This window comes from Lissotriton vulgaris, unplaced genomic scaffold, assembly GCF_964263255.1.
Source record: "Lissotriton vulgaris unplaced genomic scaffold, aLisVul1.2 SCAFFOLD_1067, whole genome shotgun sequence".
Lineage (NCBI taxonomy): Eukaryota > Metazoa > Chordata > Amphibia > Caudata > Salamandridae > Lissotriton > Lissotriton vulgaris.
This window is the reverse complement of record NW_028243062.1, coordinates 469,449-484,835: the sequence shown is the minus strand read 5'-3', so window position 1 is coordinate 484,835 and position 15,387 is coordinate 469,449. Positions and strand designations below refer to the sequence as shown.

The window sequence follows — 15,387 nt, the reverse complement described above, 5'->3', positions numbered from 1 at the left end:
TTAGATGCTCAAGCGCATCTCTTCATTTGTCTAGGATAATAGTGAGAATCGTGCCAGTGTAGTTTACATCGTAGGGGCTCGTTACGATATGGGATGGAAGCCTCCGTTCGACACAGTCTCGGATTCGGGTCCGACCGACTTGCGGTCGGCGGTTCCGACCACTGGATTACGATGCGACTGAACACTGTTCAGTTGGATTCCCATTGTTTCCAATGTGAGCTTGTGTTATGCCCAACAACTGTTCGTAACAGAGGCTTCTATGGGGAAATGAGTGTGTGCGGGAAAACCCTGTCGCAGGCACCCCGCGGTGCCTGCCACACAGTGCAGGGTTTTACAGGGGGGGTCCCTTATGTACCACCTTGGCCATCAAAAGTAGACCGCTGGGGCTAGGCGGCCCTGCCAGGGTCCCCCAGTCTCTTTCCGACAGCCTTTCCATGTCAGACAGGCCGACACAGAAAGGCTGTTGGAAATCGACATCGTAATCCCACGGCAGAAACGCTGTCCTTAGGGGTGTAAAATATGGTTACAACCGAAACGAATACTACACAAGTCGTTCGGAACCGAGTCGGAATAACTGTGCGGTTAACGTTCCAAGCGTGAACATTGCAACCAAGCGGTCGGAATGTAATCTGACCAAGTCAGTCGGAAGGGCTCCGACACGGTCGAGGAGATTACGCCTGTCGGGAGGCGCCTTTCCGTTCGACATCGTAATGAGCCCCTAAGAGTAAGATTCTCCAAGCTGGTTTATATTTTACACACCTGGAATGAGCAAATGGTGTCCTGTCCTGGAGTCAGCAAGCGAGGCTAGCATTAGACAAGGTCAGTTCATCTCAGCCTTTAATGCACAGTTCTGAGCACACCCTTTGTGGCTGACGCACAAAGTATTTCTCCCTGAGTATCTGTCTTTTATTCCTGGCTATTTTAGAGTAATATCACAGACTTACAGAAAAGTTTTTGTAAATTAGGCCCTGTGTGTGTTGTGGCTTGGCTCTTGTTATGCACATGATAGGTGCTCTTGTACGGGCCAAAAAGTTGAGGCTGCTGCATGGAGTGCAGGACTTCATGTTTATGAAACTGGCGACTAGAGCCTATGTGAGTAAGTGTGTTTGCGTGTGTTGGACATGTTCTTCTGCCATGTGAGTAGAATATCAATTTAAGCTTTCTCTTGTGTTGATTATTTGCTTGTGCAACAGTGCTGTTCCTGTGCCTATTACAGTGTTTGTGTATGTATGGCAGGTTGTTACATTATGTTTGTTGTGTCTGCAGAGGGTGTTAAGGTATGGCTGTTGTTTGTACATTTCGCTTATTTTAAGGTTTTCAGTTATACATGATGTGTGTATTGTTTTGTATTTGCACAACATATATTAAGCAGTCTTTGGATTCCATTATGTGTGTATATCACAAGTGTGTGTGCTTCTGTAACTTAGATATATAGCGGGTGCATTGGGTGTCTGCAAATAGAATGTACTTGCTTTGATAACAGGTATCAGAACTATGAGCCTGATGTAAAGTTTGATAGAGGGGCACTCGGTCGCAACTGCAATGGAGTACCCTATCCGCAAACCCGTTGTCTGCCCACCAAATTTACAGGCAGGCCGACCTTAAATATCTAGACGATGTAGCCTAACAAAGCCCCATCGCCAAGTTAGTACCCTGCTGGAGTTTTGCAGATTCGCGTGCCCACCCAAATTAGAGCATGTGTTCTTTAAGCCAATTTTCACTGCCCTTCACCATCGTGTAACACCTGGCAGTTGGGGACAGTGAAAACATTTAAATGGCTCCCACTCCATGGGAAGGAGCTCTCATGGTGTGGATGGTCATTCGGTTTGATGTTTCAAATCCAAAATCCCACTTCAAGAGTTTGTTTTTGAAAAATCCAAAAACATGTTAAAAGTTTGCAGCACGTCCGTCAATTTGAAGGTTGTCTGTCAAACTTTTAACACATTGACAGAAACCGCCGTGATGTCAATTCCTGTCAATGACTCAAGATGTACGCAGGGCCATTGGACATCATGAGAACGGATCCTCCATCAAGGAGATGGAGTGTTTTACTCTGTTTCCTTGAGAGTACATACCATAATCTATACTCTAAATCAGGACCACAGTCAGTAGTTTTGTACATTGTTTGCCTATAGGTAGATATACACAGTTGCATGTGCAGACCCAGGCTACGAAATTAAGCTGTAGGTGGCACCTCTATCAAAGGTATCTACTACAGTGCAGAGTGCACCGCCCTATGTAGTACCAATGACATCACCACTCAGACGCTGCACTAGTCACAGGTTCTCAGGCCTGGCAGAGGTATTGTAGTACGTGTAAAAGTAATAAACCTATTATCCGCTCAGCAGCTGGACTATATGTAGAGACCAGTGCTTAGATAAACTCGCACAGTGAGGTTTCCATCTGCCCCTGAAAGTTGGCCTGCCTTAGGCGGAAGGCCGATCTCAGATTATGCGCCAACAACACTGTACATACAAATTGTGGTGATAACCCGGGCTTATCCAGGAACATTCCACGTCAGGCCAATGAAGCTTCAAAGCCTACCTGATTAGATAACCAGGTCTATTGAAAGAACGGTATCAGCAGAGGTGTGTGCCTCGGCGCACGCCATACACGACCACACTCACTGGCAAGCGCAGGTAAAGTGTCAAAACACCTTAACAATATATTGCAATAGCTAAGGATCCTCTGAATATTCACACCCTTCTGTCGATAGCCAACTCAAAAAGAAATTCAGAAAGTATTTAGTTACAAATGTTGGAGCCTCTCTTTGTCATTGGGTGTAAAGGTGACCTATCCCAATGTCACAGCTACTATATAAAAAGCTTGATCTCTGACAAAGCCTTCATTCTGATGTCACAGGGGCAGGCATTTCAGACAAACCTTTAGACAAAAGCTATTCATTCCATGTATGTTTATGTTATGTATGGCACTCGTAGAGAGCCTCTGTCATTTATTTCAGTTTCTGAAAGTCATAACTCCTTGCTATGACATCACGACTGTTGATAACAAAACTGGTTATCAACTGTTGTGATGTCATATTGGCCTTGTCTGCTTTGATTGAAAGCAGAAAGCTCAGCGGCAGGAGGGGGAAGGAAGGCAGGGAAGGTAATGGGTTTCGGTTAAGGGTAGCATGTAAGAAATACATTTTTCACATTTGCGTCGAGGAGGAGAGAGCATGTTATGTATAGCTCTCCCATTATTCTCTGCCCCTGTGCACTAGTTGAAGGCAGGGAAGATGATTTTGAAGGTCATACATAACATAAAATTATAGATGTGTAAAAAGTGAATTACGGTGGATGTTTAAACATTCCCATACATCACTATTACCCATCTATAATTCTATGGCAGGACCGGAGGCTTCGGATTATGCCCTTCTTCCTTCACTTTATTTCATCACAGCAGCAAGAAAGACACAGTAAAAAACTACTTTTCCCATGAACACTTGGGAAACAGGAAAAACAAACATAAGTCCTTTGTCGGTCTTCACACTCTGGCAGCTCCCATCGTGCCCCTTTGCTGCTTCCTCTTCTTCTTTCTTCGCTGCCCAGCAGCAAGTTAAGTGTGTTTTTCTCTCTCTCCTGGGCTGTTGGGGTTCTGTGAGGTTGGCGTTTTCGTGATTTTGCAAGCGCTGGTGTATTTGAACCCTTACAGGTCCCCTGTGTGATCGCGGGACGCTTCTGCGCTCCTCACGTGATTTTTCGCCCTAGTAGAGTGCGGTGTGGCTCTCCCGCCGCCAGGAGGCAGGCTTCTCTCTTGGTGGCTTGAGCGCGGAGGTGCATTTTCCAGCAGCGTTTTTGGCACGCTTGTCACCACTAGTAGACCTGGCCCTGTTCACCCGGTCCTGACACCCTGCGGGGTCGTAATTAGGTTTTCCCCATAAGTTTGGCACGCCATGAGTGGGTTGTATATTGGTCAGTTCTGACACCCTGAGGGGTCGTAATTGCGCTGTGTGTGGCACAAAGGGGGCGCTTTGACCGGGTGGTGCCCTGAAAGCTAGAGGGCTGCAGCGTCCCAGGGCTTGCTCCCGTGAATTGGTGCTGTGGTGCCCCCATATTTTCTGGGCTATTCCCCAGGCTACATACAGTGCCCGTGAGGGATCTGGGAATTCGCTGCGCTGATACTCCCTTGTCCTGCAGAGCCCAACTTACCTCAGTATGCAGGGGGAGTCAGGCCAGTACTTTGAGGAGGACCCTCTGAATTATGCCCCCTGGGACGACGACTTTTACCAGGCGGTGGACGACTCCATATATAAAACGGTAGACCAGGCCATGGTCCCCCTGGAACAGTGCCTCACGGCGCGGCTGGATGAGGCATATGCGAAACTGGCCTCCCTTATTCCAGCGGCGGCTCCGGCCCCGGGTCTACACCCATCCCCAACGCCCCCCCCTCCTAAGAAGCCTTGCACCGAGGGGGTGGACCCAGAGGCTTTTGCTCGGGTTAAGAGCGCCTTCATGGCGCACGTTGGGGCTCAACCTGTTCCCATTCTCCCTGGGGAGGTGCCCCCCCCAACCCCGCGTACTATGTCCCCTGAGCCGCAGCAGGTCGATGACTCTCCAGATACGGATGAGGAAGCCTGCTCCTCTAGGTCATGGCTCCCCTCTCAACCTTCCTCATCTGCGGGGCCTTCGGATATGTTGGACCCCGATGATATTGTGCAGCCCCGGTCCTCTGACTGGATTCCGGGTGACAAAGTGGCCCAATACGTGGTGAACCGTCTTAGGAGGCCCGTAGACAAGGACGCTCGCAGCCGCCTGTGTCCCCGCCCTACCTTAGAGGGAAGGGTGGCGATGACCCCAGATATCGACCAGAAGATGGCCACATTCCTGGCTAAATTTGTCAAAGACCCTTGGAAGGGTATTGATAGGTCCTGGCGCACCTGCCAGGACAAGCTGCTGGACGCAGTAGGTCCCATGACAAAGATTCTCGACATGGCGGAGGAGGCCAAAGTCTCGGGTGCTCTAATATCCCCGGAAGTCCTTTCTAATTGGGCGCAGCGCGCTATTATTTTTCCTGGCAATGCCAATTGTGCCCTCTCTATAAAGAGAAGGAGGTCACTATTGATTAAGATCGACCCCAAGTTGGGTGACCTCACCTCTTCGGAGGCTGGCGCGGTGGCGCAGGGCGGTCTCTTTGGAGACCTGTTTATTAAGGAGCTTGGTAAATTTGTAGCGACCTTTACCTCCTTGGACCAGGCTCAGTCCAATATTAAAAAGGTTTTGCAAACATATTTATATTCCCCTTTTTCTTCTTTACTTTTTCCCCTTATTGTTAACCCTTTTTCCCCCTCTTCTCCTCTCCTTTTATTTCTTTTTATGCCTACTTTTCTGCCTAATAAAATCTTTTTGAACTGAAAAAAAAAAAGGTTTTTGCCCCTTGGGTTTTTGACAGGGCTGGACGTGGCAGGGGCCGCTCGTTCGGTCGAGGCACCACCTCCGACAGGGGGCAAGGCTCCGGAAGAGGGCAGTACCAGGACAATGCCCGCTTCAATATTTTCTACCCCACAAGAGGACAGAAATTCCCGGCCGCGGAGGACAGAGAGGCCAGCAACAAGGTGCTGGACGAGGTGAGTGTGCTGCCTTCTGCATGCGTGCGGGTTGGGGGGCGCCTAGCGCAATTTCTAGCAGCGTGGGTTTCTCTCACAAGCGATGCTTGGGTGCTGCAGACGGTTCAGGGCTTCCAGCTGGAGTTCCATGGCCATCCGTGTCAGCTTCAACGCCCCCGCCCAATTACCTTTTCTCAGCGCGATGCAGACTTGGTGCGCGAGGAGGTGGTTGCCCTCCTCCACAAAGGGGATATTTGTTTCACATGCGAACATCCTGGCGGTTTACTCAGCAACCACTTTTTGGTAGACGAGGTCGACGGGGGTCGTCGACCGGTCATCAATTTGAAGGAATTCAACGAATGGCTGGTATACCGCCATTTTAAGATGGAGGGTATTCACCTCCTGAGGGATGTGTTGCGCCCATCAGACTGGATGGTCAGACTCGACTTAAAAGACGCCTACTTGGCGGTCCCTGTCTTTCCCCCACACCGTTGTTTCCTCCAGTTCAGGTGGGACGGTCAAGTTTACGAATTCACCACGCTACCTTTCGGGCTCTCCTCGGCGCCGTGGTGTTTCACAAAGGTATTACGCCCGGCGGTAGAGGCTTTGCGAGCTCGGGGTATCAGAATGATAGTGTATTTAGACGACATGCTGTTCAAGGATCAGGTCCAGAGCGACTAGTATCCCATCTGCAGTTTGCTGTCGACCTGCTTCAGGGTTTGGGCTTCGTCATCAACTAGAAGAAGTCCCTTCTGGTCCCTGCCCAGTGCGTGACCTTTCTCGGGTTCAACATAAACTCGGTGTCTTCCACCTTGAGTCTTCCTACCCGGAAGATGGCAAAGATCAGGCACGAGTTATGACAGACTCTGGCGAAACTAATGATATCCTTGCGTCAGCTGGCGCGGTTGGTAGGCATGTTGTCATCCTCGATTCAGGCCATATTTCCTGGTCCTCTTCACTATCCGTCCATGCAACGCCTAAAGACGTCTCATCTCCGGAAAGGCCTCAACTGATTCCATTGTCGGAGGAGGTGAGGGACAAGATGCAGTGGTGGCTGTCGCACATGGAGGCCTGGAATGGCCGTGTGATTTTCGGCTCCACCCCAGACATAGTGATAGAATCGGACGCCAGTCGTTCGGGCTGGGTCAGATGCAGAGATTTCTCCACAGGTTACATATCAACTGCTTAGAGTTGCTAGCTGGATCCTTCGCGGTCCAGTGTTGGACCAAGGACAGGGTGCAGTCCTGTGTCCTCCTTCGGATGGACAACGTATCGGCGGTCCGGTATATCAACCATGTGGGTGGCACCAGATCCAAGATGCGGGCGGACCTGGCGAGGGATTTTTGGCACTTTTGCTGGACCATCAGGTGTCAGTCACGGCGGAGTATTTGCCAGACCGACAGAACGAGGTGGCCGATTGGCACTCCCGGCACCTCTTGGATGCCAGCGTGTGGAAGCTGGACCCTCGGGTGTTGGACCGGTGGGGTCCCTTCTCGGTGGACCTGTTTGCATCACGCCTGGACCCTCAGCTTTCGAGGTACTTCAGTTGGCGCCCGGACCCGTCAGCGGAGGCGACAGATGCTTTCCTCCAGGACTGGTCGAGCGAACAGGGGTATGCGTTTCCCCCGTATTCAATGATAACACACGTGTCAGCGTTGCTCCGTCGCCAGTCGGCGCAGGTGGTGATGATTACCCCATGGTGGAGGTCTCAAGTTTGGTTTCCGGTTCTTCTGGAACTTTCCTGGGATTCTCCAATCCTACTCCCCCATTCTCCTCACATTCTCCTCAATCCGGACCGGGTTCCCCACCGGTTAGTCCAGGACGGCTCTCGGAGGCTGATGGCCTGGAGGATCTCCGGCGTCGCTGGATGTTCCCAGGCCTTTCGGGAAAAGCAGAGGACCTGCTCTCTAAGGCCTGGGCAGTGGGCACGACCAAGAGATACAGATCAGCCTGGCATAGATGGCATCGTTGGTGTGTGCGGCGGAGTTTTGATCCTGTGGGGGCGGATGTAGTCCATGTCCTTAACTTACTGGCCGGTTTGGCGGAAGAGGGTCTGGCCTATCGCTCCATAAATACCTTTCGCTCTGCAATCTCGGCTGGTCACGATTTGGTGCAAGGTTCCCCGATTGGGGAGCACCCGTTGGTATGCAGGCTTTTGAGAGGGATCTGCCTCTCACTGCCGCCTGAACCGCGTTACTCAGTCCTGTGGGGCGTTAACAGGGTGTTGAATTTATTCCTTTCTTGGCAAGCGAACAGGTTTCTTTCACGTAAAGAACTCACAGCTAAATTAGCGATGTTGTTGTGCCTGGTGTCCTGTAGGCGCGTCTCGGATGTGCGGGCTCGTGACATCACGGCCAGAGTTTTTTACGGTGAGCAGGCGTACCAAGACACTGACACTGGTTATTTCATACCCAGCCTTTCCTGACTCCCCTAAGCTGTGTGTTGTACAGTGCCTCCGTGCATACGAAGAGTTAACCGAAGATACTCGCCCGCCGGGCGAATGTCAACTTCTCATTGCCCTACGGAAACCATACAAGGCTGTTTCTTCCCCAACGATCCCCAGATGGGTGGGTTGGGTGATGCAGGAGGCGGGGATTGATACCAAGTGTTTTGGCGCACGTTCAGCAAGAGGAGCTATGGCCTCCAAAGCTTTTGCCCTTGGGGCTCGACTGGAAGATCTGATGAGGGCGGCCGATTGGTCCTCACGTTTAAGAGGTTTTATTTTAAGCCAGTGTTGGAAGTGGCTCGGCTGGTTGTCGACAAGCATTGAACTGGCATAATCCGAAGCCTCCGGTCCTGCCATAGAATGAGAATTTGCCTAGCCTTCGTGCTGGTAAGTTCCAATTCTTTTAAGGACTCGGAGGTGAGGATTATCCCTCCCAATGGCTTCCAAGAAGCGGACCCTCCGCGTACGTAGTGTAAGTAATGCATTTATGAAATTTGCATTCAAGTCTACGGTTGCTATGCCTGTCGTTCTGCTTTAGGTGATGTGACATACGACAGGGAAGAGCAGTTTTGACGGTAGGCTTTTGTTGAAGGGAATGACGGTCCCAAGCAGGATGCGTGAGAATGCCAGAACATGGGCTTCGCGCAAAGAAAGAGGAAGAGGAGTGTGAAAACCGACAAAGGACTTATGTTTGTTTTTCCTGTTTCTCAAGTGTTCATGGGAAAAGTAGTTTTTTACTGTGTCTTTCTTGCTGCTGTGATGAAATAAAGTGAAGGAAGAAGGGCATAATCCTCGCCTCCGAGTCCTTAATAGAATTGGAACTTACCAGCACGAAGGCTAGGCAAATTCTCATTCTATATGTTTGGCTTTTTTCTTTTTCTTTATTGCTTGTGGCGTCAAGTCGTATTTCCTTCCTTAGTTTTGTTCTTCCTATACTCTGTCTTTTTATTTAAAAGCTCAATTTCTGGCTTTTTACTTTTGCCTCTTGTTGCAGGTTATAGAGTTTCCCTTCCTAAGTGAAGCATCCATCTTCATGGAATTCGCAACTTACACAATTCATGCTTAGTGTACTTCCTAAATGCAGGTGGGCCATGGCCTGGAATAGTGTGCTTCCAGTACACCCCATGAGGACAGCAAAGTGATGGTTGGAAACACAGCAGGTTAGCAGCCGCCGTATGTTTTATTTTGAGGTAGAAGTATTGGAAGCATTGCAGGAAGATAGAAGCCCTTCCTCTTACAACAAACTATTAATAACTTGGCCTTGCACTCTGATCCATTATCTCAGTGCTCCTGCAGATGATTAATTTTTCAGAGTGCGTAACAAATACCTCAGCCAAAACATTTTTAATCAAACGTGGAAGTGTCGACTTAGATCATAGTTACCAAAAACAAAATCTTGGAGTACATTACTGGAGGTAGGGGGCTGTGAAACCCGCTAAATTCTCCCCTCGCCATGGGAGAGGACTTCCAAGGCAAGGGCAGCATTGTTTGTTTGTTTTTTTCCAAAAGAAAATGCAGTTTCTGGATTTTCTTTTTTAAATAGAAAAGAAAACTGTTTCGTGCAAGGTTCCTTGATGCTGACTGAGCCCTGCACCAAACAGCAAAATGCATGGACAGGAACCGCTTGGACAGCAGTTCCAGGCAATGCTTTCTAAATGACCACCAGCTTGATGGTCATTTATACATCTGAGGGTCAGTCCCTCCAACAGCACCGCCTTCAAGGCGGATTCTGTTAATGCATTTCACTGTTAGGTGCAGAGCTCTGTCAACATAATGAAGCCCCACACCGAAGAGTTTTCTTTTTTTATTTTCAAAATGAAAGTCCCGCAATGAGAGATTTATACCTAATTTGAAGCATGTCTACTAGAACACATGTTTTTCCAAGACCACCTCTGATTATTGGCATCCCACCTAAGGAGAGTTGGCGTTTACATTAACTTCTATCTAAACAAATGATTTTCAAGGGAACAGGCTGATTTCTGGTCTGCAAATCAACCCATTCCACTTTGTCATTTTCTAATGCTTCTCCATACGCTGAGAGAGGGTATATCTAAAGATATGGACTGCATGTTAACCACAGTATGTCTGAAAGACTGGATTCACTCTAAAACAGTTTGCCAGCAGCGTGGCCGAAGGTTTAGGGTCCAAACAGGGGCCTCCTATGGTCTACCTCTCTACCTGCGCAAAAAACAACCCATCAAATTGTCTGTTGTTCAAGTAAATCCTTGTCTGATACTGCAGAGCCTTCGATCTCAAAAGCCCTCTGATTTTAGAACGTATTTTGCAGATCCGCACATGGATTCAAGGTTACTGTGAGTGGACACTTTGTACTAGATTTACAGATTCAGATATGGCTATGCAGATCTGTGGCTCTCTGGGTGGATCTGGGGATGTTTTTAAAAATTAACAGTGTAATAACTTTTTTTCTGGCTTCAGATTTGCGAATTTTGAAAAAAAAACTCAGGCAAGAGGGTCGGGTCAGGGTGTAGGGCTAAGCCAGTACAGGGCCTCCTGTGCAGGTTCATGACCCGTGATACGCTTTGCTCCATTAACCATGAATAGCCAATTTCAGTGGTTTTTAGGATATGAATCATACCCATACCATCACTTTAACTGTGTTTTTTCCAGACAATTTACCTACAGGTGAATGTCTTATGAGGAAAAGAATCCATAACTCGCATGTATTAATTGTTTTTCACGTGAACACATCCGCACGCATATATATGTAAGTATACAAGACATGAGGAGACCACAGGCATCAGACAAGCAAAGCAACTCTGTCAGTTTTTGTTCTGCAAAGTAAATCTAGGCATGCTATTTCTCAGTGGTATGTAGCTTGTGTTATTTGGCGCTAATGAGAGTTCTAATGCCTCTCCAAGGCCATCCTGATTTTGATAGATTGCGAAAGGACCCTGCATGATCAGCCTTGTTCATTACAGATATAAATCATTCATTGAAATCTGAAAAGTAGTTGCCTTGTATCTTCTATATATGACAGCCCTTAATATTTTTGCCATATCATTCTTTGAGCGAGTTTGTACACTTACATAGCAAACCTTACGGATGTAACCAGCCCTGAGGTTCTGATGGTGAAACTCAAATTGTGCAGAAAGGTCTGGGGTTTTCGTGTTCTCTATGAGGGATGAGACCCTGGTGAGCCTTTAATACCAATGATACTAAGAGTGTAAGGTAGACTTTACTACTAGTGTTTCTGGATTTCTGCACTGCTCCTTTCCCCTTACCACATCTATGTACCTGGCCTGGAACACCCTGCCTACCCACCTCAGACAATACCCGTTGCTGACCCAATTCAGGAAGGACCTCAAGACCTGGCTCTTCGACTGAACACCATAGCGCAGACGAACCAGAATCACACCCCAAACCCCACCCCAGTGCCTTTATACCCTCATGGATCAGTAGCCGCTCTTTACAAACCCTAATTGATTGATTGACGTAGGCAACCCCAAAACTGTGTCTTCTTTGTTCCCAAAACACCCTCAAGGTATCTCGCTACAAAGCTCTGTATGTGACTCTTTTCTAACCAGATTTTTATCATTTGTCCTACCTAATCTTACAAAAAACTTTGTATAACACTTTATTCCACCACTTTTGTGGCTGACTAACTGTCGCATAGCAGCGTACCTGCACTCGCACTGACTGTGCTCCACAAACGGCACTTCTACCATCTGCGTGTTCAGGAACTTCGTCTTCATTATCTACAGGAATAAAAACAGAAAGAATGAGAAATTCAAAAGCTGAAAGACAATTTCTGTCACCTTTCGCAATAAAATTAGAGCAGGGATCTAGAGTCCATTTTGAGTCTGAGGTCCAGATTCTCAAACGTTTAACATCGGGTTAGCGTTACTTTTGTAACGCTAAACCTTTTTGGGGATTCACAAACCAACGCAAACTGGTATTTGTGTTGGTTTGTATGGAAAAGTACTGCAAGGCAGCGTGAAAGGGGAGTTACATGAGTGGGAGATGTTGTACCTGTGCTACCAGCCATGCTCTTATACACTAAACCCTACTCTCAAACATCAGTAGAAAGGGTTTAGCACCAAAAATTAATGCAGATGAAAAACAAGCGTTAAACTGAGAAATGTTTTAATCTCTCTGTGCTTTTCCGACTTTGCTGGTATGCTGTACTGTGCAGCTAACATACAAATAAGGTAACGCTTTTCACTTGTTTAAGCATAGTATTTTGTACAGGAAGAATACCCTTCCTGTATAAAACCTATGCTACTCACGCACACACCATAGCGCTATGGCGCTAAGGTGTGTGCGTGGCACTTTGCAACTGAAATCAGCACCGGCACTAGCGAGAGGGGAGGAGAGCGACTTTCTATGTGAATATGGCACCCTCCTGCTTCCTCCCTGTCACGCAGCGCACCATCGTAGGGTGCTGTGGTGCCTGTCAGTTTTCAGAATCTGAGCTTTGAGATTTTGTATCACATAATCAATGAGCTGAACGCTAGATTCACATGAAATTAACAACTATATTTTTGTGTTTTGCTTGGCTTTTTCTGTCATTTACTTATATTTCGTTCATGACGATAACCTTAATTTGCATCGTGGATGCAATATGCGCACAACTCTTTTTGCTCCTTAAAACATATCTGCCATGAAGTTACCTATGTTTTTATACACTTGGTGGTTTGTCCTCTTTCTAGATTCAGAGAAACCGTAAAAGGACAATTGTTTGGTGATTCACTTTGTGAACGTGAGCAAGCTGTAAAGCGAAACGCGTTGTTTTCCTGCCTTATTAAAATTCTATCGTGCACAGCAACTTTCTGAGTGTCGGCGACATTTTATTCTAACGGATAAAGGTACCTTGTGGATGTATTGGGTGACCGGTAGCCCTACGCCGACCCACCCGTGAACGTGACTGAGTGTCAACCGGAATTTTTGTGTTGTTATATATATATATATATATATATATATATATATATATATATATATATATATATATATATAAAATCTCAAATCAAAGGCATTGTAATATCCTCTCTTATGGCTAGCTCGAAGAAGACTTTGCTACGGTGAACCCAGATGCATAAATATTTCTCTTTGGTAAAATTCTCAGGACGCCGGGGCTGTCATGCTCCATATTCTAGATTATAATGCTCGGATTAGTTACTGATAATAGTAATTGCTCCGAATTTGCCTTATTGCTCCTGTGACCTTCACTGTGGGCTGAGTTTATTTCACGGTACAGGCACCAAATTGCCATTCACTGGTCCAAATAAATGAGAACACAGATACTTCCTCCTTAAACCCTCATCTGAAAGATGAAGGCCATGAAAGAGGCTCACACATTCACCTAATCCTGGTATGGAGGCCCAAACACGTCTAAAAGGGAGTGTGTGGCGTAGGTACTGGGAGAAGGAAGTAATAAAGATCCCTGACAAAGGAGCCAGGAATGACCTCGTCATCCCCTCCGTCGTCTCATTCCTTTCTCTTTGGGGATATACCACTGTATTATGTCTTACAATTGCCTGTAAGACAAACGGCAGATGCCGCTCCATCAGCGGCATGGCCATACGTGTAGGCTAAGACACACATTGTTGAAATGATCGACCAGGTCACACAGATAAGATTGAAGCATTCAACTAGCATTAATAGAGGATGCAGCCTTGAACCTACACACAGTTTTTTTTTGTAGCAATGGTGGCATGCTGCGCTTTAGATGAATATGATTAAAAGTAAAGTGCGCCATACTGCGATTGCTACAATAGTTAATTGTGGATGCATTAACAATTGATGTGTGCACTGATGGCTGGTGGTGTGTGTACCTGTAGAAATTGTGCACTGATGGCTGGTGGGGTGTGTGCCTGGTGGAAGTGTGCACTGCCGGCTGGTGGTGTGTGTGCCTGGTAGAAGTGTGCACTGACGGCTGGTGGTGTGAGTACCTGGTGAGAGCGTCCACTGACGGCTGGTGGTGTGAGTGCCTGGTGAAAGCGTGCACTGACGGCTGGTGGAGTGTGCCTGGTGAAAGCGTGCACTGACAGCTGGTGGTGTGTGTGTGCCTGGTGAAAGCGTGCACTGATGGCTGGTGGTGTGTGTGTGCCTGGTGAAAGCGTGTACCGACGTCTGGTGGTGTGTGTGTGCCTGGTGAAAGCATGCACTGACGTCTGGTGGTGTGTGCCTGGTGGAAGCGTGCACTGACGGTTGGTCGTGTTTGTGCCTGGTGGAAGCGTGCACTGACGGTTGGTGGTGTTTGTGCCCGGTGAAAGCGTGCAGTGACAACTGATGGTGTCTGTGTCTGGTGAAAGTGTGCACTGACGGTGTGGTTGTGTGTGTGGTTATGTGTGTGGTTGTCTGTGGTTGTATGTGTGGTTGTATGTGGGGTTGTGTGTGTGGTTGTGTGCGTGGTTATGTGTGTGTGGTTGTGGAGGGGTTGTGTGTTAATTACAGATTTTATATTTGTTTCAGCTCTTCTGTTTCTCTTTATCCCAAGTTTTAATATAATGTGCAGCCCCTTCGGCGATAATAATCCTTTGGTTTGTTATATTGGGGGTGTTAAGTGAAGAGCCAATCCAATACCAGCGATACAGGCCGTAGCCACCATGGTAGATCAAGGGAGAAGGCTAAAATGGTCTCTTGTGGATCCAAGGCGTTTAATGTGTGGCTCTTTAGCAAGTGCTAGCAGGAGATCTCCACTTGTCTGGACCTGGGTATCTTGGATGAGGCGATTTTAAAGGTATTCGCAGGGATTGCGTGGAAGATTGCAACCCTGCTTCCGGTTCCAACAACTAAGTCTAACTCTGACCACCCTAGATGGTTTGACCAAGCCTGTTCAAAGTGTTTTCGCCTCCTGAAAGTTACTCTCAAACAGTCCCCGAGAGAGAAGGATCTTGTTGTGAAATGTTTGAAAGACTATAAAATAGTTCTTATGAATGGTAAACAGATGTTATTAGCTCAGGCGTGCTAATTGAAAGATAGCATTCTCTTCTGGAGGGTGATTAACAAGCTTTATTTTACATAGCCATCAGCCATCCTATCTTGGAACAGCAGTGGGTGGTTCACTTTAAGGGCGTATGTAATGTAGACCTCCAAGACAGTTTGGCGGATGAAACACGCTTCACACTGGGGAGAGCTAACTGTTATGTTGTTATTACCTGTGTTACTTTTAATGTGACTTTTAATGTGACATAGAATGATTGTGTGTGTGATGGTGTGTGTGGTTGTTGTTTGGTTGGGTGTTGTGTGTGTGTGATTGTGTGTGTGATTATGTGTGTGTGGTTGTGTGTGTGGTTGTGTTTGTGGGTGTTTTGTGTGTGGTTGTTTATGGTTGTAGTAGTTGCGTGTGTGGTTGTGTGCTTGTGTGTGTTTGTATTTGTTTGTGGTATTGTGTTTGGTTGTGTGTGATTGTGTGTGCTTTTTTTTTTTGTGGTTG

At 47.4% G+C, this 15,387-nt stretch overlaps 1 protein-coding gene across 3 annotated transcripts in view; it reads right to left on the bottom strand.

Moving 5' to 3' along the window:
* LOC147668719 (vascular endothelial growth factor A-like) overlaps positions 1-15,387 on the bottom strand; it is a 298,705-nt gene that overhangs the window by 54,036 nt on the left and 229,282 nt on the right. For all 3 annotated transcript variants that reach the window (XM_086948483.1, XM_086948481.1, XM_086948482.1), the window contains exon 4: positions 11,634-11,707. In XM_086948483.1, the coding sequence (XP_086804609.1) occupies positions 11,634-11,707 (74 nt within the window). The remainder of the gene's footprint in view (positions 1-11,633; positions 11,708-15,387) is intronic.